This window comes from Dermacentor andersoni, chromosome 8 (assembly GCF_023375885.2).
Source record: "Dermacentor andersoni chromosome 8, qqDerAnde1_hic_scaffold, whole genome shotgun sequence".
In the NCBI taxonomy this organism is placed as follows: domain Eukaryota; kingdom Metazoa; phylum Arthropoda; class Arachnida; order Ixodida; family Ixodidae; genus Dermacentor; species Dermacentor andersoni.
In genome coordinates, this window is record NC_092821.1 from 134,349,031 (window position 1) to 134,372,875 (window position 23,845).

The 23,845-nt window shown below is 49.1% G+C and overlaps 1 protein-coding gene across 1 annotated transcript; it reads left to right on the forward strand.

Annotated features, from left to right (window-relative positions):
* The first annotated feature begins 976 nt into the window (after nt 1–976).
* Nucleotides 977–19,797, forward strand: LOC126525748 (uncharacterized). The gene is made up of 2 exons (XM_050173671.3): nt 977–1,121; nt 19,186–19,797. Exons 1-2 carry the CDS (start codon nt 1,040–1,042, stop codon nt 19,605–19,607), a joined length of 504 nt encoding a protein of 167 aa, XP_050029628.1. The 5' UTR covers nt 977–1,039; the 3' UTR covers nt 19,608–19,797.
* The last annotated feature ends 4,048 nt before the right edge of the window (nt 19,798–23,845 follow it).

Genomic DNA, 23,845 nt, shown 5'->3' on the forward strand with positions numbered 1-23,845 from the left:
TATCATCATGGGCCCCCCTACAGGCTTCGCACTGCGGGACCCTAGTTTGTCACAATATTTTTCTTTGCAACTGGACCATTGCCTTGCTCGAATAAATCCTGAAAAAGGAATGGTTAATCGCAAGTTAAACAAAGTTTTCTGAAGAACTCGTTATGACTCTGCTCGTTCACAATAATTTTAGCACTTATTGCCTCTTACGGCATCCTTCATAAGCACACAATCGCTCGAAAAAGCAACGGACGTTCGGGAAAGAGATGTTGACGTCATCACCCAGAAAGCGACGCTGATATCAACGGCGAGAAAGAGAACCTCGGTGGACTAAGCGTTCGTGCGTCCCCACTCGGCCAGATTGCCTAATTTTCTTTGCGTCCGATTTTAAGCGCTCAAATAATTACTAATGAAATATTATTTCATCTCGCTACACTCCCCCTTTGGTTTCTGAAATGTTGCTATTGGGCAAGCTATTTGAAACTACAGGCTAAAACTCCACTAACTTAATTCAAAAATCGCCGTCGAAACTAGTTCCCTGACAAGGATACTCCCATCTCTGATTTTGCACTGCCACGTGCGAGATATGAAAGCTCCCTCATATGAATCTTCGGTAGAGACAGGAGAAACAAGACGCACAAAGCGTCGTCAATAAATAAGTCAGTGCTGATTACTCCCATTTACCGAAATTTTTAATGAAGAAAGCGAAAAGCAAGCGCTTATTCCAGGCGCAATTTTTGGCGCTGTTCAAAAAATAGCCAGCACAATACCGCTCAAATTTCTATTTTCGCCCATATGCAGGTGCCGCCTATTATTAATAGAAACCATTCTCAACTGACGCGACAAAATATCCCCACGGACCAGTGAGTCATGACGACCTCTGTTCGAGTAACACCTGTAAAAGTTAAAAATGGCACAAATACTATTTTCACTCGGCTTCTTGCGTCGAAGCATCTCTGAAGACGGGGGAGGAGGAGCTACGTTTTCGTATATAATGGGCTCCGGCGCACTCAATGTGTCCTAAAGCACTGCACAGAGTGAGTCGAAGACAATGGCGCGCGTGTTATTCATCTGCGTGCTCGCTGCTGCTGTGGCCTGCGTGGCATGTCACCCGTCCTCTGACGCTAGTGGAAGTGAGTGTTATTTGGAATTCATCTGTAGTCGAGGTGTTTAACGTAGTTGATACGTTCGTAAGCTCCATATGCCGATAATGTTTCCTGTGAACTCTACTTTCTTCGGGACCACCTATAGCAAAATTCCAAAAACTGTAACGAAGTCCAGGGTTCGAACCACTGCCGTCCACTTCGCCCTCTTCCTTTCTTTGGGTGTCTATTGCGCTGTTTGACGTGGGGGCTAAGTGCACACCATTTCTGGCAGTTCTTGACCACATACGCCGCACAGAAGGCCTATATTCTGTATTTATGCCTTCTTCTTTCTTTTTGTGAAAGCAGCAGATGGTTTAAGCGATCGCTTGAACTTGAAGAACGTGCGGGCGTCTTTGTTCTCTGCATGAACTCAACTGATCCTTGGGTCTGACTCATAACGTATGTTAAAGATGAACTGCAAAGAAAAACCTTACTTCGGCCAAATTTGTTTGAAGAGCAGTGTATACCACTGAAGCAATCTTGGCAAAGCCGCAGTATTGGTAACTGTATGCGTTTCTTGTTATCAGCTTTTAAACTGCACCTAAGCAGAGGATCGATGCGTGAACCTGTTGGTTGTGGTTATGACGAAGATCCCATCACTCCACTTCCGAAATTTTTCAGAGTACTGCAAGAAGCCGCGGGCGCCGCCTTCATCACTCTGGTCATGCCAAGAAGCCGCGCGTTCTAGGTCATGCGTCATTTTGGGCAAGCGCAAATGACGACTATTTTTTTTTTCAGTTGCGGTATCAAAAGCGCCTATTTTTGCTAGCTTTTCGTGACGCTCTCGTTCGCATTTACACGTCAGACATTTCATGGAGTCTCCTCTATATCAAAATTATGTTCAGCAAATCTTCTTGCGCAGCCTAAACGTTTCTCGCAGTTGGCCTTCAAGGCAGAAATCGGGATACAAGTATTCTACGACCACTGGCCATGTAATGCCAATAGACTTCACTTGAGATGAAAGCGTCCGATCGGTGAAACTCGTACGCAGTGAGTGCACAAAGCGTTCTCGGACGGATGCGACGCTCGAGGCACACCAAAGGTGGTTTCGATTGCTGATAGACGTACCAAATTGCAGCTCAACGTTCAAGTACGGCAACGCGCCTTCGCTCATGCAGAGCGGTGCTGGTTCCCGGCGTCTCCTCCGAAAACGGCTTGGGCGGTCACGGCGCGCCCCCACTGCGCTCGTCTTCTCCTTCAAGGGTGCGACCCTTCTGTGGACAGGGTATCTTGCTTTAAATGGATTCAAACTTCACTTACAGCGCATACATAAACAAGGGACTAAAAGAACGACGAAGACAAGCGCTTGTCTTCGTCGTTCTTTTGGCCCCTTGTCTATGCATGCGCTGTAAGTGAAGTTTGAATCCATGGAATACCATCTAGTCCGTACCCAAACCTTGCTTCAGATGGAAGTGGCTAGATGATGATGATGATGATGATGATGATGATTGTGATCTAAAGAACGGAAAGACGATGAGCAAAACGAGCACAAGGAGAAAGTATTGAAGAAGACAAGTCCACTTGTCGAAACATTGGATCCTGCTTTCACCGTGTTCTCGTTTTGCGCATCGTCTTGAATTTCTATCTCCCGCATTCCCCGTGTTTTCCCTAAAGAACGGAAAGACGCTTGATTCTGCAACCCTTGAGGACGCGTCGTCAGGGGCTAGGGAGTGGGAAGTTATAGATGATAGAGAAAAGAGGGAGGACATGGGCTAATAGACTTCACTATGCACGATAGGTAGCGGGCTAGCGCTGTAGCGGGCGCTCACAGGATTCAAGGAGCCGGATGGAGCACGTGCCTGGCGCCTGCTCAGGACCTTGATGATAGGACCTCCTGCGCAACGCCAGGTGCTCTGAGCAGCTCTATTCTCCCAAGGCATCTCCGCATTTACTCTGGCGTAGTCACTAGCCGACCGGTTTACCGCCCGGCTAGTAACTCCGAAATGCTTAGGCACGCACAAACACAAAAATGATATTCGCATTAAAATTCATGGTGGCTTTGGCGACCTCCCTTTTTACTAGTATCAAAATTTCCGTCTAGCACAGTCGCGTCTGCGTACGGTGGAGTGCTCTGCAATCGGGAAGAAATGCCAACCAGAAGAAAAGTTCGTTAAAGCGTACATGCGATGAATCTGCACTGAAGGACTGAATATGCCCCAGAGTACCTACCTGGTCACTGAAAATAACGACACGCAACTCCTGAATGGCGCAGATATAGTGAGAGCCTTAAAGAATTTGCAAATTTATCAGGAATTTGAGGAAGAATAATGTAGTGCGCTGAATTTCAAACGAATAAATTAGGGATATACCTTTAGGGGCTTACTGCTGCTGACGATTTCTAGCAATCATGAAGCTTGTCTCTCCGCAACCCGGCACCTGTAAACACTTTTTTCTGTGTGGCCTTTGTCTCGAGACACAGACACGAGAGATGGCGAGCAATCTCTGAAAACGAGAGCAATCGTATGATTTGTTCACAGGCGTATTTACCGGGAGGGGGGGGGGGAGACAAGGGGCACTTGGGCGGCAAAGATGTAATTTGACCTCACCCTCCCTCCCCCCCCCCCCCACACACACATATCCTTCAAAGCTCACACTTTCGGTTGCACGCTCGAAAGTCCAATAAAAGTACAGCTGAAGCTAAATTTTCTTTCTTTATAGAGTGACCACATAAGTAATGCATTCCTTTACTACGCGTCCCTTACGGTTTCATTTTATAGCTATGCAGCCTTTAATGCTTGGCGAATTATAGCCTGCACGGCAGCTACGCGATTTAAATTCCAAACATCATCATCATTTTCAGGTTGTTTTTGAATAAGAACTACACCATTACTTATTTCTCAGCAGGAGAAAACCACAGATATTTCGTATTTGAAAAAAAAAAAATAAATTGAACCACTATTTGGTGACGTGTACTGAAAATTTGCACTATGTAGGTTGCTTATGTGCTGTGAAAACAGATGCTGAATAGTCACTTTCTGCCAATATTTATGCGTTATACACGGAATTTAGTTGTGTTGGGGACTCGGTGCTGACGCCCGTTATTGCAAATGGGTCGCAAGCCCCAAGGGTAGCGTTGGCCTGGCGGCCTGGGGCACTGGAAGCATCCGAAGGTCCCGGCAAAGCATGAGAAGACTGGTAACAGAACAACTTGTTTATTCTAACATAGCAAAAGAGCGGCCGGTCAGGTCGACCGAAGTGGAGAGACGGGAGAGCACGTAACTCAACAGAACAAATCGGAGCCTCTCTCCTGGCGTCCGGGGGCAGCTGCTCTTATACTCTCGGCGTCGCGGGCCAGAAGGAAGGTCACGGGATGAGCCCACGCGACGGCGGAGCATGAGCCCACGACGGCGCGCACGGTCGAGCCGAGAGACATGGTGAGCCGAGTGTAGTGACGCATCGCCAACCCGCCGACGGACAGACCTGCTGGCTCCTCACTTGGGGAGCTCCGCTCCCCGGCTGCCACGCTTTGACAAGCGTGGGCACACACACACACACGCACACACGAAGACACGTGGCACTGAAACACGCCTGGACACGCTTGGCGGGTAGGCGTTGCGGCGGCGTCGAACGGGCCAAAATGTCCGCCGCTTTGAACGAAGCCCCGGCGTCCGTTGCATCCGCGCCGGCATTACCGCGCGTTGTAGGCGGAACGTAACAGACCGCCCCGCCGGGGGAAGGAGATCCCGATGGTCAGGGGACTGCATCCGCTGTCCGGAGGGATGTCGCTCGATGATGCTCATAACCGAAGTCGGGCGTCCTTTGGCGTTTCTTGAGCGCAGCGCACAGAGAAGGCCTCGTTCTCACGTTCAGGTGCACACAGGACACTGCAAAGTGACTTCGGGAGAGTTGACATTTTTGTTCTCGTTTCCGGCAAGCGTTAGAACTACGCCGAAAGTCAACCGCTCAGTCAGCAAGCACGGCACAACCCTCACTAAGCCCTGCCAGGCTCTTTCCCCTTTTATACTGCTGCCTAGTTCCTTACAGTAGTTTAGCAGCACTCAGAACGCGTCCACAAATCGGAAAATTGCACTAGAAAGCACATCATCACTTTGAAACACTACACGAAAGCAATAGGTTAAAAATCCTGCCTCAGGAAGAAAAACATCAGTAACAAGCAATTTTGAGGCTGATTCCCACGTTAGGGGCTTCGACTTAAGCCATCGGCGTTACCGTTGAGACTCCCCTTTTTGTAACGCACCTCAAAGGAATATTGTTGCAAAGCGAGGCTCCAGCGCAGGAGGCGGCCATTTTTGGGAGAGATGGTCTGCAGCCATTGGAGAGGGCAGTGATCCGTCTCAATGATAAACCTCGAGCCAGCTAGGTAACATGACAATTTCTGAACGGCCCACACGATACACGCACACTCTTTCTCGGTGGCGCTATACGCCTGCTCACGACTCGTCAGCTTACGACTAGCATACAGGACGGGGTGTTCTACTTCTCCATTTTCCCGTTGGCACAGTACAACGCCCATGCCTCGCTCACTAGCATCGCACTGAACAACGAACCCTTTTGTGTAGTCGGGCGATCGTAGCACAGGCTGGCTTGTTAGGGCGCTCTTTAGGGCGCTAAAAGCTCTTTCCTTTGTCTCGTCCCAGACGACTGTTTGCGGCTCTGTCTTTCTTAGAGCATCCGTTAGGGGAGACGCGATATCACAGTACCTGGGGATGTACCTCTGATAGTAGCCGGCGACACCTAAGAACGACCGAATATCGGTCTTCGTGCGCGGTTGCGGGAAGTCTCGCACAGCGGCCACCTTTATTTCAGAGGGGCGGCGACGACCCCGACCAATCACGTGTCCGAGGTAGACAACCTCGGCCTGTGCTAACTGGCACTTGGGAGCCTTGACTGTCAAGCCCGCATCGCGCAGGCAGGTTAGCACTGCCCGCAAGTGCGCCATATGCTCAGGCCAGGATGCGGAGAATATCGCTACGTCGTCTAGATACGGTAAAGCGAATTCTTGCTGTCCCCGCAACACTTTATCCATGAGGCTTGAAAAGCAGTATGGCGCGTTCTTCAAACCAAAACTCAAAACTTTAGGACGGAATGTCCCCATTGGTGAAATGAACGCCGCATACCTACTAGCCTCATCTGTAAGTGGAACCTGCCAATAACCCCTGACAAGATCTAGGGTGGAAATAAACTGAGCGCTACTCACTCTCTCAAGGCGCTCCTCGATGTTAGGGATCGGATAAATTTGATCCTTAGTGATGGAATTAAGCCTGCGGTAGTCGACGCAAGGACGAGGTTCCTTGCCCGGTACCTCAACTAAAATCAAAGGGGAGGTATAATCACTCTCACCCGCTTCAATAACACCGAGCTGTAGCATTTTCTTTACCTCAGCCTCCATAATATCGCTCTGGCGGGGTGACACCCGGTACGCCTTGGATCGTACTGGCTCTGGGGAGGTAAGTTCTATGTCATGAGTAAGGACAGAAGTCCTACCAGGCCTCTCAGAGAACAGACCTTGAAACTCTTGTAAGAGCTGGTGTAGTTCGGTTTTCTGCTCAGGCGACAGCGATGCTTTACTTATTAAGTCACTAATGACTTGATCGGTGTCTTTCCTGTTCGTCACTGAGCCTAGTCCCGGAAGCTCGACCGGAAGCTCTTCGGGAACGTTTACCATCATGCACACCACTGCTTCCCGTTGCTTATAGGGTTTGAGCAGATTACAGTGGTAAACTTGCTGTGCTTTCCGCTTTCCTGGCAGACTCACCACGTAGTTAACGTCCGACAGTTTTTGAACAATCCGTGCTGGGCCCTCCCACTGCACGTCGAGTTTGTTCTTTAGCGATGTGCGCAATATCATGACCTCATCGCCCACCTCAAAACGACGGGCCCTGGCTCTCCGATCATAATAAACCTTGGCCCTCTGCTGGGCCTCTGCCATTGCTTCACCTGACAACTCCTGTGCCCTTCTTAAGCGTTCGAGGAGCTTAAGCACGTACTCTACCACGACTGGGTCGTCGCCCCTGCCTTCCCATGATTCTCGAAGCATGCGAAGCGGAGATCGCAGCGAGCGACCGTACACCAGCTCAGCTGGCGAAAACCCCGTAGCCGCATTCGGCGCGGTCCTTAATGCGAACATCACTCCAGGCAGACACAGCTCCCAGTCAGTTTGATGTTCAAAACACAATGCTCTCAACACGCGCTTCATGACGGAGTGGAGCTTCTCAACGGAATTCGACTGGGGGTGGTGCACTGAGCTGTGTAACAGCCTTAGCCCGCACCTTTCGAGAAAGGCTGTCGTCAAAGCGCTAGTAAACACTGTACCCTGATCTGACTGGATTTCTGCAGGAAAACCAACTCGCGCAAATATGGACAGTAGTGCATTGACTATCTCAACTGAGCTGAGTTCTTTAAGCGGCACTGCTTCAGGGAACTTTGTCGCTGGGCAGATCACAGTCAAAATGTGTCGGTACCCCGTGGCTGTTACCGGCAGAGGTCCCACTGTATCAATAACGAGCCGTCTAAAAGGCTCCGTAATGATAGGTACCAACTTCAACGGCGCCCTCGATTTGTCCCCTGGCTTGCCCACCCGCTGACAGGTGTCGCATGTCTTCACAAAGTGGTCTGCGTCCCGAAAACACCCTGGCCAATAGTACTCTTGCAAGAGACGGTCCTTAGTTTTCTTAACTCCTAGGTGTCCGGACCACGAACCCCCATGCGACAAGCGCAACAGATCCTGACGATAGCATTGAGGCACGATCAGCTGATCGAACTCCACTCCCCTGCGGTCTAGATACTTCCGGTACAGGACCCCACCTCTTTCCACAAAGCGAGCATTTTTCTTGGCGATACCTTCCTTGACAATGCAGCGTATGTTTTCTAGGCTGCCATCCTTCTTTTGCTCGGCTATCAAAGCCGACCGGCTGACTTTTAGCAACCTGTTAAGTCCGTCTGACGTAGGCGCGATGAGCAAATCTGGAGACAGCTCTTCTAACCTTCCCGTGTCGGGATTTTCCTCTCCAGTATCTGGTGCCTTTAACGCTACAGGCTCAATTTTATTCAGTTCGGGCGTGCTCTGAATACCAGCTTGCTGCGCCTCTGACCCTTTCTCATCGTTCAACAACGTCGGCCCCGCAACTACCGCCTTTGCAGCGAGCTCCCGAACCTTCGATCTGGTTAAGGCCTGAACGCTAGCCTCACCAAACAAAAGCCCCTTCTCGCGCAGGAGGTGATCGGACCTGTTCGAAAATAAGTACGGGTACTGGGGGGGCAGCATAGATGACACTGCGGCCTCCGTCTCAAGTGCTCCGAAAGGTCCTTCAATAAGCACTTTTGCTACCGGCAGACACACGCTATGAGCTTCCACTGCTTGCTTGATCCATGCGCACTCGCCCGTGAACATATCGGGTTCTACGTAAGAGGGGTGAACTACATCCATTGTAGCTGCGGAATCGCGAAGCACTCGGCACTCTTTCCCGTTCACGAGGAGGTCTCGCATGTAAGGCTCGAGAAGCTTCATGTTCTCGTCAGTGCTGCATAAAGACAAAAACACGACTTTTGTTTTTGTTTCTGGACACTGCGCCGAAAAGTGACCCGGCTTCTGGCACGTATAACAAACGCGCGCTTGCCTCGTCTCGAACCGCTTTCTGCGTTCGGCTTCGGTTGCCGCCGTCTCCTTACGTTCGGTCGGACTGCTTTCACTCGCATCCGCACTACGTGTATCCCCCTTTGCTCTCATGGGTGTGAACTTCGGCCTCTCAAACTTGGAGCCAAATTCACCCTTTTGACCGTCCTTAGCTCCGCGAGCCCGACGCGTCACAAACTCCTCGGCTAACTCAGCGGCTCTAGCCACCGTACTAACGTCTGGCCTATCCAAGACCCAGTACCGCACGTTCTCAGGTAACCGACTATAAAACTGTTCTAGCCCGAAACACTGCAGAACTTTCTCGTGGTCACCAAACGCTTTCTCTTCTTTGAGCCACTCCTGCATGTTTGACATAAGCCTGTAGGCAAACTCTGTATATGACTCACTTTTGCCTTTCTCATTTTCCCGAAACTTCCGACGGAACGCCTCCGCTGACAGCCGGTACTTTTTTAGCAGACTCGATTTCACTTTGTCGAAATCCTCTGCCTCCTCTCTCTCCAAGCGAGCGACTACGTCGGCCGCCTCGCCGGGTAGCAAAGTGAGCAAGCGCTGTGGCCACGTTTCCCGAGAGAACCCCTGCTTCTCGCACGTTCGCTCAAAGTTAACCAGGAACAAACCAATGTCCTCTCCAAGCTTAAACGGCCGCATCAGGTCAGTCATTTTGAACAATACTCGTTCTCCTGCACCGTGTGCCTGACTTCCATTACGAGCGCGTTCCATCTCTAACTCGAGACGCTTCATTTCCAAAGCGTGTTGACGGTCGCGCTCTTCTTTTTCTTTCTCTTTTTGTTCTTTAAGTTCACGCTCTTGTTTCTCTTTCTGTTCTTTAAGTTCACGCTCCCTCTCCTCAATGGTCTCAAGGCATTCCGACAGCTCGTCATCCTCAGCTTCTAACTCAAGAATAGCCCTTAGCAGTTCTGGTTTTCTGAGTTTGTCTGAGACATCCAGACCCAACTCTCTTGCAAGCTCCAGCAATATCGGTTTGCGCAACGACTTCAAATCCGTGGCTGCTCTGAATGCTGCTTTCTCTACTGCCTACTATTGTCTTGCCGCAAACTAACCCGGCAGCAACGACAACCACAATTACCAGCTCTGTTTCTGACACTAACAAAAGCCTGGCAAAACTCAGAAGAAGAAAGTCCCGCACTCACCAAACCTCGCAGCCAAGAATTCCGCGCAGTCGTTCCGCTGCAGGCAACCAGTCATCACACAGGGCTCGTTGCACTGCTCCCGGATGGTCGTTGTGCTGCTCAGCATACAGTCAACCGCATCTCTTCGCTGCTGGCCTCCGTTGTCGCGATCTCACCGCTGGCAACCAGTTGTTGGAATCGCACCGCTGGCACGAGTTGTTGGGGACTCGGTGCTGACGCCCGTTATTGCAAATGGGTCGCAAGCCCCAAGGGTAGCGTTGGCCTGGCGGCCTGGGGCACTGGAAGCATCCGAAGGTCCCGGCAAAGCATGAGAAGACTGGTAACAGAACAACTTGTTTATTCTAACATAGCAAAAGAGCGGCCGGTCAGGTCGACCGAAGTGGAGAGACGGGAGAGCACGTAACTCAACAGAACAAATCGGAGCCTCTCTCCTGGCGTCCGGGGGCAGCTGCTCTTATACTCTCGGCGTCGCGGGCCAGAAGGAAGGTCACGGGATGAGCCCACGCGACGGCGGAGCATGAGCCCACGACGGCGCGCACGGTCGAGCCGAGAGACATGGTGAGCCGAGTGTAGTGACGCATCGCCAACCCGCCGACGGACAGACCTGCTGGCTCCTCACTTGGGGAGCTCCGCTCCCCGGCTGCCGCGCTTTGACAAGCGTGGGCACACACACACACACGCACACACGAAGACACGTGGCACTGAAACACGCCTGGACACGCTTGGCGGGTAGGCGTTGCGGCGGCGTCGAACGGGCCAAAATGTCCGCCGCTTTGAACGAAGCCCCGGCGTCCGTTGCATCCGCGCCGGCATTACCGCGCGTTGTAGGCGGAACGTAACAGTTGGTTCCCCCGCGGTATCCCCGGTAAAATATGCGGGGCGCGTTGTTCATAGTTATTTGAAGTACGAAGGAATGTCCTGAGTGAAGAGCGATATATACGTGTTATTGCCCTTGTCGAGAAGGGGTGTGACTAGGCTTTTGTGTACCTGTATATCTTTTGTTGATTTTTGACTATAAAGCTTCTTATTGTTCTTGGTTGTATAGGCATGCGTGGCGGAGGTTTGTGGAATGTATTCCCATTAAACTTCAGTTGTGAGTCCAGCGTTGTCCTGTCCGTTTCTTCTTACTTGTGCTCGCGTCCGTACTTGCTGGAACCCCTTATACGTTCACCATGCACCAACTGGTCCAGCAAACCCCAATACTAAGCGATGTATATGTATGTTTATTCTGTGTAGGTTCATTGCAGCTTTCGTAGAAAGTACTCATGGAATCGTTCCAGGATGTCATACTGCCCCTAATCAAATTGTTTCCCAGAGTCCTAATACAACAGCACAAGAGAAGGCTGAAATCCGGTAAATATAGAGAGAAATTTAGGCGCAGTGCGTGGCAAAGCTTTCACTTTGCTGCTTTAAATGCAAATGTAGCAGATAATTACTAAACCTCCGTTTTTTCATGTGTTTCATGCATCATATGAGATTCGTAGTTTGTTTCTCCGATGTCCTCAGTGAGATAAACAAGGTATGTTGTGTATATCTGGGGAAAATTAGGGGCATGGTATGGCCAATGTGTAGGCAATGTTTCGAATAGGTGGGTTAAATGTGCATTTTCCAGTAAAATACGTCTGCAAAATGCTCCATAGCGTTATTCGTCTGTTTTAAGATCAGTGTAAAACTTAGACGGCCGCGCTGGCATAATTACAATTACAACTGAAGTCAAATTTTGCGAACCAAAGGAGAAAAATACACCAAGTTTACGTGCGATGGTAAATGCGTGTTGATATAATCGAAGGCTAAAAAAAGTAGTGCGCAAATGTTCGTGAGTATCACGCCCCTGCTATTAGCTAGGATTCCCAATGTTCCAAGAGAACTCTGCGTTTCAGATATTTTATATTTCGCAGGAGTAGCCAGCATTCTAAGTGCAATGTGCCGCCTAGATTTAAGGTTTCAGGCTTATTAAAAAGCGTTACAAGTAACCATTTAGCCCTCATATTTTCTTCTTTTTACTTTTTCCTGCGTGATACTTCAGTTTCGCCTGGTGTCCTCAAACAAATAAAAGAGGCAGCTTCGTTATGTTTGGTTACTGTAAAGACAAGTTAGTGGATGATGTGTAGTGAAGTTGAATATAGATGGGTAATTGGGGCTTTCGCAATAAATTGGGCGCGCAAGTCCTCTAAAACGTTATGAGCGTATCTAGTTAGCGGAGAAGAAATGAACCCGCGGCCCTAGCTGAACTATAAAAGCCACCAAGACTAAATTTGACGAAAATTGGTGGTATGAAGGTAAATGCGGGGAGGTCAGACACAGCCTTTGTAAAAAAGCTCCTTATTCTAGCGTTAGAACGTCTGATATGGCCGCTATCAGCTATAATTCCCAGTGTCCCGATATAGCTGTAAGTTACAACAGGTTTCTGTATTGTGGAAATGGGAGGGGGTCAATATTTGCGACACAATATGTGCGACAATATTTTTACGTTCCTGGTCCCGTTCGAAGCATTGGAAATAATTACTGAGCCGTCGTTCTTCTTTCCCTATTTTCAGGCGTCATAACACGTTTCAACTTGGTTTCAGCAATGTCCCTGCTGAACTAAACAAAGCGTGTTGTTTATATTCGGCGAAAATAAATAGTGTGTTATGGAAAATATGTAGGTAAACTTCAACGACAGCGGTTAATTATGACATTTGCAGTAAATTACGCACGCAAGCGGTCCGATACATTATTAATCAGTTTTGCGAACAAGGAATTTATCTCGTTGCTCTGGGAGAACTGTGAACTCAACCAAAATCAAATATAGTGGAAATTGAGCGCGGGGAGGGGGGGGTGTTTGGACGTAGGGAGGACACCATGGTAAATCATCAAACCAGCAACCAACTAGCCCATCAGCTGCCCATTGCTGAAACTAGCCCATTGCTGAAACTTTCATTGCAAGTGTTCGAAAGAAACTGCTTCGCTGGAAAACGGGTTGCAATTCTTCATGGTTGCACGCATCTGCTGCCTCTTTTTTCTTATGAAGATTGTAAGTAATTCTTGTTGATAATACTTCGTTGCGTATACCCTCGACAATACTATTACCTAATCTAGCAATACATTTATGCTGCAGACTTAAACATAAAGTACGAATATTAGTTTAATTATTAAAATTATTTGTCGCAAATGTGCACTTTTTCTGTGTGCTGCACTGCTGCTGCTGGGCGGGAGGCCGCACCTCTTGTGAGGCACTCATTTCACTTTGTTCCTGTATCAGCTTAAGATGTTATGTAGTTATGAAAAATAAAAGTGAATTCAGACAACCTTTCGGGCTCCCATGGTTCACCATGTGCGATGAATAGTAGGTCTATGTCTGTTGCATATATATAAAAATAACAGAAGCATTTCCAGGGCCTTTCAATTATTGCTATAAGAATTATATGGACACTCCATGCGCTTTTTTACCGTCGCCATCCCGTGGTGCTCCGTCGCCGCGCACTGTATGCTGCATGTGCGAGTAAAAGCATGCGAGGGTGAGCCGACGATCGCCGCTCAATCTCACGTGCGCAAGAGTGGAAAGCGGGGAGGAAGCGCGCAGTCTTCCGTCGCACGCAACGAACTGGGGGGAGGGGATGTAGTGGGGCGGCGTTGCACTTGGGCAGCAAGTGCGTAAGGCGCGGCCGCGCACTGTCACGTGGGCTTTATCTTGAAAGTGATCTGCTTTGGTGGCGTAGTCTAGGTGGACCGACGGCTCGTAGCTTTGCGTGTGCTGTGTCTTCGCCGCTCAGTTTCCGTTGAAGCGATAGACAGCACGAAGGTCACTTCGCTCGCTGCTGCTGCAGCGCGTCCTCACGCCAGGGTTTTGACAACGAGTGTCCGGGGTCATTGAGTGTGATGTGTGCGTGTTTGCCTGTGCATGATGACACCATGCTTGTTCATTTAGTTAGTAACGAACGTTTAAAACTTCATACGGCCAATAAAACTGCTATCCTCACTTATTATGGCTGTCTACTAATTCTATCGCAATTGATGCTTCGCCTTTCGGACGAAGCTGCGACACTTTAGAGCGAAACTGTATATGTCTAGCCGACTCGCCCCTCCGTCTGTCTTTCGGTCGCCTGTACGCCGAAAGCTCCTCCGGCACAACCGCATGCGCCAAAAAAGAAAAGAGAGGCACACGATTAGCCAATAGCACCCAGATAGCACAAAGCCTGTTTACTCCGATCCATGAAGTCAAGCTACCTGACCCGAAATTTCTATTGACAAGGTTGGCATGATGAAAGCGGCGACGTCAAAATCGCTGTTGCCTACTCGAGAGCATCTCAATTAGGTTCTATGCCAGTCGGGCCAGGCAACATGACGTCATGAATCGGAGTGAAAAGGCCTTGTCGTGGTGCACGATTAGGTGCGCCAGAAGTGACGTCGTTGCTTTCCGCCGCGTCATACATACTGCTGTGGAGAAGGTAATTTTCGACCAGCAAGGGCACGAGGAGAAGCGGAAACGGGCTCGTCTACGCCGTGCCGATGCTGGAACCCGGGCAGAAGAACAGGCTCGTGCAGCCCAGCACAAGCAGCAACAGCGTACCAAGGATCTAGCAGCCTACAAGACCGTCGTTTAATGAGCCGTCGGGCTGAACCCAGTGATAAGCAGCGGCGCCGCACATTTCAGCTTCGTTGGTAAACCATCTGTACGGAGGGCGATTGTAACGAAGAAGAGTAGCCTGCCTGCGCCACAGCACCATCGCTACCAGCATGAGCTCGTGGTTGCTGTATTTCGCCGAACGCTTGTGACGGCTACCCGTTCGCGCCCGCTGCTAATAAATCTCTTAGAATATATATATATATATATATTGCTGAGAGATTTATTAGCAACGGGTGCGAACGGGTAGCCGTCACAAGCGTTCGGCGAAATACAGCAACCACGAGCTCATGCCGGTAGCGATGGTGCTGTGGCGCAGGCAGGCTACTCTTCGTTACAATCGCCCTCCGCCGAAAAAGGCGCCATCCTGGCGGCTTAAGGCGAAGAGACTATTATTGGGTCTTAGTACGGCTTAATGCGAGAGACATGGACAAGTTCGCCGCCGCGATGGAATAGGTCAGTCGATGGCGTGAGGGGCTCTACGATGTAATTGACGGAGGACGTTTGCTCCAGAACGCGGTAGGGTCCTAGGTATTTTGCGACAAGTTTTGAGGAGAGTGAATGAGTGACTGAATAAACTTTTATTTGGTCCAGCAAAGCGCGATAAAACGCGCACCCGGCTAATCCCACGACGGGGCTGACAGATCTAGTCTGCCGGCCCGATCGCGGGTGTAGTAGCGGGTACCCCAAGCCATACGAGAGAGCAAAGCGAAAAAGTTGGTGCAGAACGGTCGGCAGGTTGACGGGATTGCTGCTGCCACTGGGCCTCGGTGGAAAAAGAGCGGGCAAGCTGGCGGCATTCCTCGGCATGACGAGCAGCTTCAGATAGCGGAGTACTTTCGGACGCGTCAGGTGTATATGAAAAAATGATATCGAGTGTAGTAGAAGGTTCTCGTCCGTATAGGAGAAAGAAAGGGGAAAACCCGTAGTTGCTTGGGCCGCAGCATTGTACGCATGCGTCACGAAAGGGAGAACTTGGTCCCAGTTTGAATGATCAGAGGCGACGTACATGGAGAGCATATCGCCAAGAGTACGGTTGAAGCACTCGGTCATGCCGTCAGTTTGCGGATGGTACGCTGTACTGGTGCGGTGGACGATTCGGCATTCGTCGAGTAGTGCCTTCAAAGCATCGGAAAGAAAGGCGCGGCCTCTATCGCTCAGAAGTTCGCGAGGGGCGCCGTGGCGAAGAACGATATGTCGTAACAGAAACGATGCAACATCGCGGGCGGTGGTAGTCGGCAGAGCAGCTGTTTCAGCATAGCGGGTCAAGTGATACACTGCAACAATAATCCAGCGATTGCCTGCTGGAGTGGAGGGTAGCGGTCCGTATATGTCTATACCAACACGATCAAAGGGCCGACTAGGGCAGGGAAGGGGTTTTGACGGGTAGACTTGACTGGAGGTAATTTTCGGCGTTGGCACTGAGCACAGGAGCGAATGAACTTTCTGAGATAGTTATACATGCCGCGCCAATAAAATCGGATGCGTAGTCGAGCATAGGTCTTGAAGAGGCCGGCATGCGTGCACTGAGGGTCTGCGTGGAAAGCGTCGCAGATAAGGTCACGGAGATGGCGGGGTAACACGAGAAGCCACTTGCGACCGTCAGAGAGGTAATTACGACGATAAAGAAGGCCGCCGCGAATGCAGAAGTGGGTAGCCTGGCGGTGAAGAGCGCGAGATGGTGAAGAGGTAAATGGATGAGAAAGGATACTGATGAGAGCAGTGATGCAGGGATCCTTGCGCTGCTCCGACGGCATGTTGCGCAGTGCATGAGATGTAAGTGTGGGCTCAAGGGTGGATGGGCAAGCGCAGTCAGCGGAGACCCGGTGAGTGAGAAAGGGCGTCAGCGTCCGTGTGTTTGCGACCGGAACGGTAGAGAACGCGGATGTCGTACTCCTGTAGCTTAAGGGCCCAGCGAGCAAGTCGGCAAGATGGGTCCTTAAGGGTAGACAGGCAACAAAGGGCGTGGTGGTCAGTGACGGCATCGCAAGGGTGGCCCTACAAATAAGGACGGAATTTTCCAAGGGCCCAAATAATGGCTAAACACTCTTTCTCTGTAACAGAGTAATTAGCTTCGGCCTTTGTCAGAGTTTGGCTCGCGTAGGCAACGACATATTCATCGAACTCCGCTTTTCGTTGCGCGAGTACGCCGCCAAGACCGACGCCGATGGCATCGGTGTGGACCTCTGTGGGGGCTGCAGGATCGAAGTGGCGGAGGATAGGTGGCGAGGTTAGCAGGCGGCGTAATTTCGTGAAGGCGTCATCACAGACGGGCGACCAAGCAGAAAGTTCTTTGTCGCCACTTAGAAGGGCTGTCAGGGGTGCACTCATGGAAGCGAAATTTCGAATGAAACGACGGAAGTATGAGCATAAACCAAGGAAACTTTGAAGCTCCTTTAATTTCTTTGGTTGCGGAAAGTCAGTGACAGCGCGGAGCTTGGCTGGATCCGGAAGGACGCCGTCTCGCGATACAACACGGTCAAGAATAGTGAGCTTTCGGGCGCCGAAACAACATTTTTTTAAGTTAAGTTGAAGTCCCGCGTCAGTAAGGCATTTCAGAACTTGCTCGAGACGGCTGAGATGGGACTTGCCAGTATCCGGAGCGTAAATCCAGCGAAGAAAAGAACTCAGCTCCCTGCAAATAGTCGAGAGCGTCGTCGATGTGTGGTAACGGGTAAACGTCCTTGCGCGTTATCTTGTTCAGACGTCTGTAGTCGACGCAGAATCGAATAGAGTCATCCTTTTTCTTAACGAGGACGACCGGCGATGCCCAGGGACTGTTGGAAGGCTGCACAACACCACGCTTGAGCATGTCAGCAACCTGGTGGTCAATGACACGGCGCTCAGAGGTGGATACTCGGTAAGGGCGCTGCCGTAAAGGTGCATGACTGCCGGTATCTATCTGGTGAAAAACGGTCGATTTGTGGCCCAAACCGGAAGCATGGCTGTCTAAAGAAGAGCTGAACCTCTGCAGGATAGCAATAAGCTGGCTTCGTTCTGAAGCTAACGTGCCATCGTCGATGGAGCAGTGGAAAGCGTCGAGGAGTGACTGATCAACCGCAGGGTCACAAGTAAGTGCGCCAAGGTCCGCAGCAGTACAAACGGCAGAAGCGTCAAAGATGCAAAAGGTGTCGACCGGTTGAACAAGGCCTAGGCATTCACCATGAAATAAAGCTAAAGGGCAGACCGTGGGATTGTCGACGACCATTTTTGTGACGCCACTGCGAAGAGTAAGGAGAGCAAAGGGCAGCGGAGAACATCGGCGGCGAATGAACACCTCAGAAATAGCGGCGCACGACACAGGCACAAGCAGGGAAGAGCGTGGAGGGACGGCATTGTCTTCGGACACAAACAATTTAACACTTGAAGGGCCGTTTTCGATAGTCTCAAGGTCGGGAAGTGCAGAAAGTTCGAGTTCGGTGTGACAACAGTCAATAAAGGCGTTATTATTTGCAAGGAAGTCCGAGCCTAATATAATGTCATGGGAACACGAGGGCAACACGATGAATTCGACGGTATACAGTAGACCTTGAATGAAGACGCGAGCAGTACGGGCAGCGAGAGGCGTTATATTTTGAGCGTTCGTGGTTCGAAGGGAGAAGTCGGAGAGAGGCGTCGAAACCTTGCGTAGTGTGCGGCAGAGTTCGGCGGAAATTACGGATACGGCGGCACCTGTGTCTACAAGTGCCAGGACGGCGATTCCTTCGACAGAGACATCAATTACGTTGGCTGGAGAGGGACGAGGACTTGGGCATTGCGACGGGGTCGCAGTTCGTGCCTCGGGAACTGCGGCCATCATTTTTTCTGCTCGGTGCACACGGGACGGCGCCGCATCGGAGAAAGCGAGCGACGACGGGGAGATGGTGAGCGGGGAGTAGAGGCGGATGGGCGGTCAGGGGAAAAGGAAGAGGTAGGAATGCTGGAAGGCGAAGAGGAAACGGAGCGGGGAAAGGCGGCGCTCGCCGGATGTTCTGAAGAGGAAGCATGCAACGACGACAATGGCGCGCCACGTGACCAGTGCCACTGCCCGTTGAACTTCCCACTGCACCACTGAACGGGTAGCCGTCACAAGCGTTCGGCGAAGGACAGCAACCACGAGCTCATGCCGGTAGCGATGGTGCTGTGGCGCAGGCAGGCTACTCTTCTTCGTTACAATAAATAAATAAATACATACATATATATATATATATATATATATATATATATATATATATATATATATATATATATATATATATATATATATATATATATATATATATATAAAGAGAGCTAGAGAGAAGCAAGGCCGTTCGCGGTTTGAACCCCACCTCCCACTCGAAAAATAGTTGGTACTCCGCTAGACTTGTTGCACAATACCTATGGTATGAATTGTATACAGCGTTCATAGGACTTGTATGACCGCATGTACATTGGTAAGACAGTAAATTTCAAACCAGTTCAGATAATCTCTTCAACGCTCGCAGCACAGACGGCTTACTGCCTGCTGCATGCGGCAGGCGGAAGATCGTTGTAGCGTAAATCATTTTTGTCAAAGCTAGCATATTACCACAGTAATTTGTAAGATTATAGATATCCCACAGAAAGCTGAAGTGCGGACTGAGACTTTGTGCTGGCAGGAAAAATAATGCAACGTAATATTCCTATGAAGCCCGAATTGGCACATCCCGAAAAAAGCTTTCATTTTGCCAAATGTTTATGCAGGAAAGGCTGGCTGGCGCAATGCTGACGGGGGAGGAAATACTACCAGCGGGAGTAACGATGGGCGGCAGCGGCTACAGCAGCAGCAACAGCAGCAACCGCAACAACAGCAGCAACCGCAGCAACAGCAGCAACCGCAACAGCAGCAGCAACCGCAACAGCAGCAACAGCAGCAACCGCAACACCAGCAGCAACCGCAACAACACCAGCAACAGCAGCAGCAACAGCAGCAGCAACAGCAGCAGCAACAGCAGCAGCAACAGCAGCAGCAACAGCAGCAGCAACAGCAGCAACCGCAACAGCAGCAGCAACCGCAACCGCAACAGCAGCAGCAACCGCAACAGCAGCAGCAACCGCAACAGCAACCGCAACAGCAACCGCAACAGCAACCGCAACAACAGCAACAACAGCAAAAGAAAGATTAAAAGCCCAAGCAACCGCAGAAGTCAGAGCTGCTGCGCTTGAAGCAGCCATAAAACATGGAACCATTGGCAGCCAAAAAAAAAAAAAAAACTTGCGGTGACCTTGGGGAAAGGCCCTCGTCAAAGAATAAATCATGTTTGAAGACTGCAATAGTTAATAAATAGACCTGTCACATACAGGAACTGTACCTTCCTTATGACTTCTCTCCAATTCATTCGAATGTGGCTCTAAAACTGAATACACGTGAGAATTTCCACTGACAAGCCCCACACATACCTACCATACAAAGACGACACACTCATAATATGGGGAAATGGTCAAGACAGTCTAGATAAATTTGTAGCATTTCTAAACTCTTCCCACCTAACAATAAAATTCCCACCAGAATCCTCAACTGAGCGCATAAACTTTCTGGACACAACAATATACGTTGACAATGGGGAGCTAAAGAGAACGCTGTATAGGAAACCTTTCGACGAACAACGGTACCTAGAATATACCAGCCACCATCCCAGACATTGCAAACAAGGTATCTTTAAAGGCCAAGCCACACGACTACGTCGCATTTGCGTTGAAAGCCAAGACTACATAGATAGACTCGATCACCTTAAAGAAACTCTATCAAACAGGAACCACCCAAACCATAACCTTCAAACAGCCTACAGCGCTGCAACCAGGCTTGATCGAGCCGAGGTCCTCAAGCCTCCGCCCCCCTCCCCCCGAAGATCACAAGAACAACAACGCCTCTTCTTGTTACTAAATTCTCAAACGCACTCAAAAACGTCAATAACATCCTCAGTAAATAGTACCCAATTCTCACCAGCAACCAGAAACTTAAAGAATTTTCCCGACCCTCCCAGAGTAGCCTACAGACCCAACACTAAATTTAAAGATGTTCTTGTGCACGCCAAATTAAAGACAAAGAGGAAGTTGGGAACCAGTCCCTGCGGCCGCCTCAGGTGCTCTACACGCAAACATTTTCAATCTACTACTACAGTAAAAAGTACAGCCTCGGATTACGCACACACGGTAACTTCGGCTTTCACCTGCACATCAAGCAACGTAGTCTACAGTCTAGAATGCGCCGCTTGTAGCAAACAATACATAGGTGAGACTGGACAACAAATTCATACAAGACTGAACGGTCACCGCGCGGACACAAAACACAATATACCTAAAGCAGTAGGGAGCCACTTTAATGAACATCGCCATATATTTTACAAAGCAAGGCTCTATATACTACAAACAAATTTCCGTTCCCCTCGCGAAAGGAAATATACGGAATCCCACATCATGCACAAGTTTAATTGCCTACACCCGACAGGAATTAATTTAGCACGTGGCACCTTAGAATCTTTAAAAGCGGTAACTTAAATATGAAATTCTCATATCATCAACCAAGACACAAAACACGTCATGCCACCAGCTAACCTTAATTCTTAACCTCACCTACTCTTGCATTTCCAAAATTTTTTCCTGCCTACCACTCAATTTCATATACTCTTTCAGGTTTTTACGTTTATATCAACTGTACGACCTCCTATGTACGCTTGCCCCCGCCCGCTTTTGCGTACGTCACCCTCCTATTTTTTAATCCGGTTTCGGTTCCACCGCTTCCTTTTCTATTTTTTTATATATATTTTCAAACACCCTCGCCAGCACATTCCGAAGTCAATATGCCTTTTTTCGGCGCCTCAACCCAGGGTATCGCCATTTCTGGATGCCGCCGTAACGACACATACGTTGAGCGACTGGGGCAATGCCCCTTGAAAGACCATGCCACTGCCTTTCAGTCACCCCATACATTGCACCGCAGAGTCCTCGTCGCCATCTTAACTACTTCAAAATTACTCTACGTATTACTGCTATGCTACTCCAGTAACTTTTTCAACTCATGTATTTTTTTTTTTGTCTTTTGTGTTACTCGCGCACTGACCACCTGACCGGCTCTTCTAATGCCACAAGAACATGCCGCCAACGACACCCCTGACTACTTCCTAACCTCTCGCCTCCCCAGCGCTCTCCCAGGCCCCCGTCCTTCTTAAATGTTTTTTCTATTTCTGGTTCTTTCTCTCTCTTTTTTTTTTGTCTTGGTGTCGCCCTGTCTTTTTTCTGCTTTTCTTTCTTTTCTTTTCTCCCCGCGTTCCCACTCTGCCGCTCCTGTCCCCTCGTCTGGGGAAGAAAGCTCACAGACGTCGGACGACAGCGCTCGTTACCTCTCAAGTCTCTCCCTTTAAAACCAGCCGCCAGCGACAACACCCGCACGAGACGTCGCTGCACTAACCCTTTAAAACTAACATGCCGAGGATGACGAGGCCGCCTTTGACGAAGATAAGTCCTCCTATCGAAACGTTGGCCAGCCTTTCTGAGGCATCTTATCCCTGTTTACAAACTTTGTACCACAGTGTGCCATTCCATCTGTCAGCCCCTTTCTTGATTTTGGACTGATTTATTAGGAAGATGAAAGTTAATCGTAAATGCCAACGTTGTCCCTGAATAATTCTGCAGTTTTTTGTCACGTTTTACATGGCCTCACAGACGGTTGCCTTCTCACGATTGTTGCTAAAAACTAAGCGTACCGGTTGTACTAGTTCCCAAATACTTGCGGTATAATACTCATAATATTCATAAGAAGAAACAGCAGCGTTCAAGATACACAGATAGAGAAAAAAGAATAACCTTTGAGAGTGAATTTCCTGCCGTTATGGAACCAGTTTCGTTCGCCCGAAAGATTTAATGACATAATAATTGTCAAGCTTCCGCAGGCTGGCAATGGCGAACACAGCTAAACTTTAAAGGAACTATAGAAAAATTTGTTGACGATGACAGTACGAAAATTTATTAAGGACGCACTTTATTCATAAGCAAGCGAATTGACGTTTCACATGTGCAGACGTTTCCCTTGAATATTGTCTCTTAAAATGTAGATTCATATTCTCAATCCATGTATCCGAATTCACCCAGATATTGATCGGCTCAAGTCACGCGTATTTACCAGCAAAACTAAGCTAGAAGCGGAAGCTGTGGACCAAGACAGAAAATTACTAATTTCATCGTCTTCCGCACCATCTTCCGCACAGCTCTAGTTCCAAAAAGGCACTAGAGCTGTGGTATTGCATGAGGGATTGCCTTATTTCAGTAAAACAGAGACTTGAAGAGAGGCTTGAAATGATGCAGGTCAGAATACCGCACAGTATCCGTGGGTAGAATGTTCCAATCCCCTGCTCTTGTCACGACTAAAAAAGAAGTGAGCTCAGGTGAGTGGTGGTCTGGTGGTGACGCATGATAAAGAGCCTTACCAAGGTTTATGTGGCTGCATAGGTTTATGCGGCTGCATACCTGCTTCTAATTACTTGTTTCTATTAGTACGGCCAGCAAGTGGTTTATGTTCACAAGCGCTGACGCAATATGAATAATAAAAAAAAAATATAGACACGGCTGCACGACTTTGAGTATATTCAAGTGTGATTGGAAGTTCACATTGAAGGTAATTCCAAAGAGAGCATGTATACGCCAGCTTAAGACTGTGCCATCAATGATAAGCTCGCTTCGCTTTCCGCCTTTAATTTTTGCCACGTATTAGCTCAGGCTTACGTAGGCAATCGTAATCCGATTATTGTTTCAGCAAAGCTCATGCTGCAGTGTAGGCTCATGTGTATCACAGCGTCCTCCTTGGCAGGTATAGATTATACAATTTCGTAAAGAACGCCCATGATGGCATTGTCCTTACGATTTAGTGTGCACGATCTATATTGTCGCACGTTTGAATTATATTGTATGATAAGTACTCGGCACCAGCTGTGGTGACTGCGCAGAGGGAAGTACGTCTCTTAAGTGGGAACCGAAGCTGTCTTGTGTTGCATATGCCGACTACTTCTCTAGAGCAGATTACAGGCAAACTCTAGCCCCTAGAGCTAAAAACCAAATGCTACATATACTTGGCCTCTTGAAGTAAGCTTAGGCGTATAATGTGTTTTTGACTGAAACTGGAGTTATAGAAAAAGCAGACTTCAAGAGAGAGAGAAACAAGCTTTAAGGATATGCTGGAGTTGTTAGCCCGGCTGTTAGGCTGACATTCTGCTCCATGTGTTGACTGACGATTATGATATATGCAGTCCTAAACACTTAACCGCACATAGTTTCTCTCTCACACACATACATTTACCTACATTGTGTGTGCATATATATATATATATATATATATATATATATATGTATACATACAATGTAGATGCAGTTA

Coding starts and splice junctions, on each gene's coding strand:
- LOC126525748 (XM_050173671.3), top strand. CDS start 1,040: ATGGCGCGCGTGTTATTCATCTGCGTGCTCGCTGCTGCTGTGGCCTGC. Junction 1,122..19,185: donor GTCCTCTGACGCTAGTGGAA/GTGAGTGTTATT, acceptor ATGTTTATGCAG/GAAAGGCTGGCTGGCGCAAT.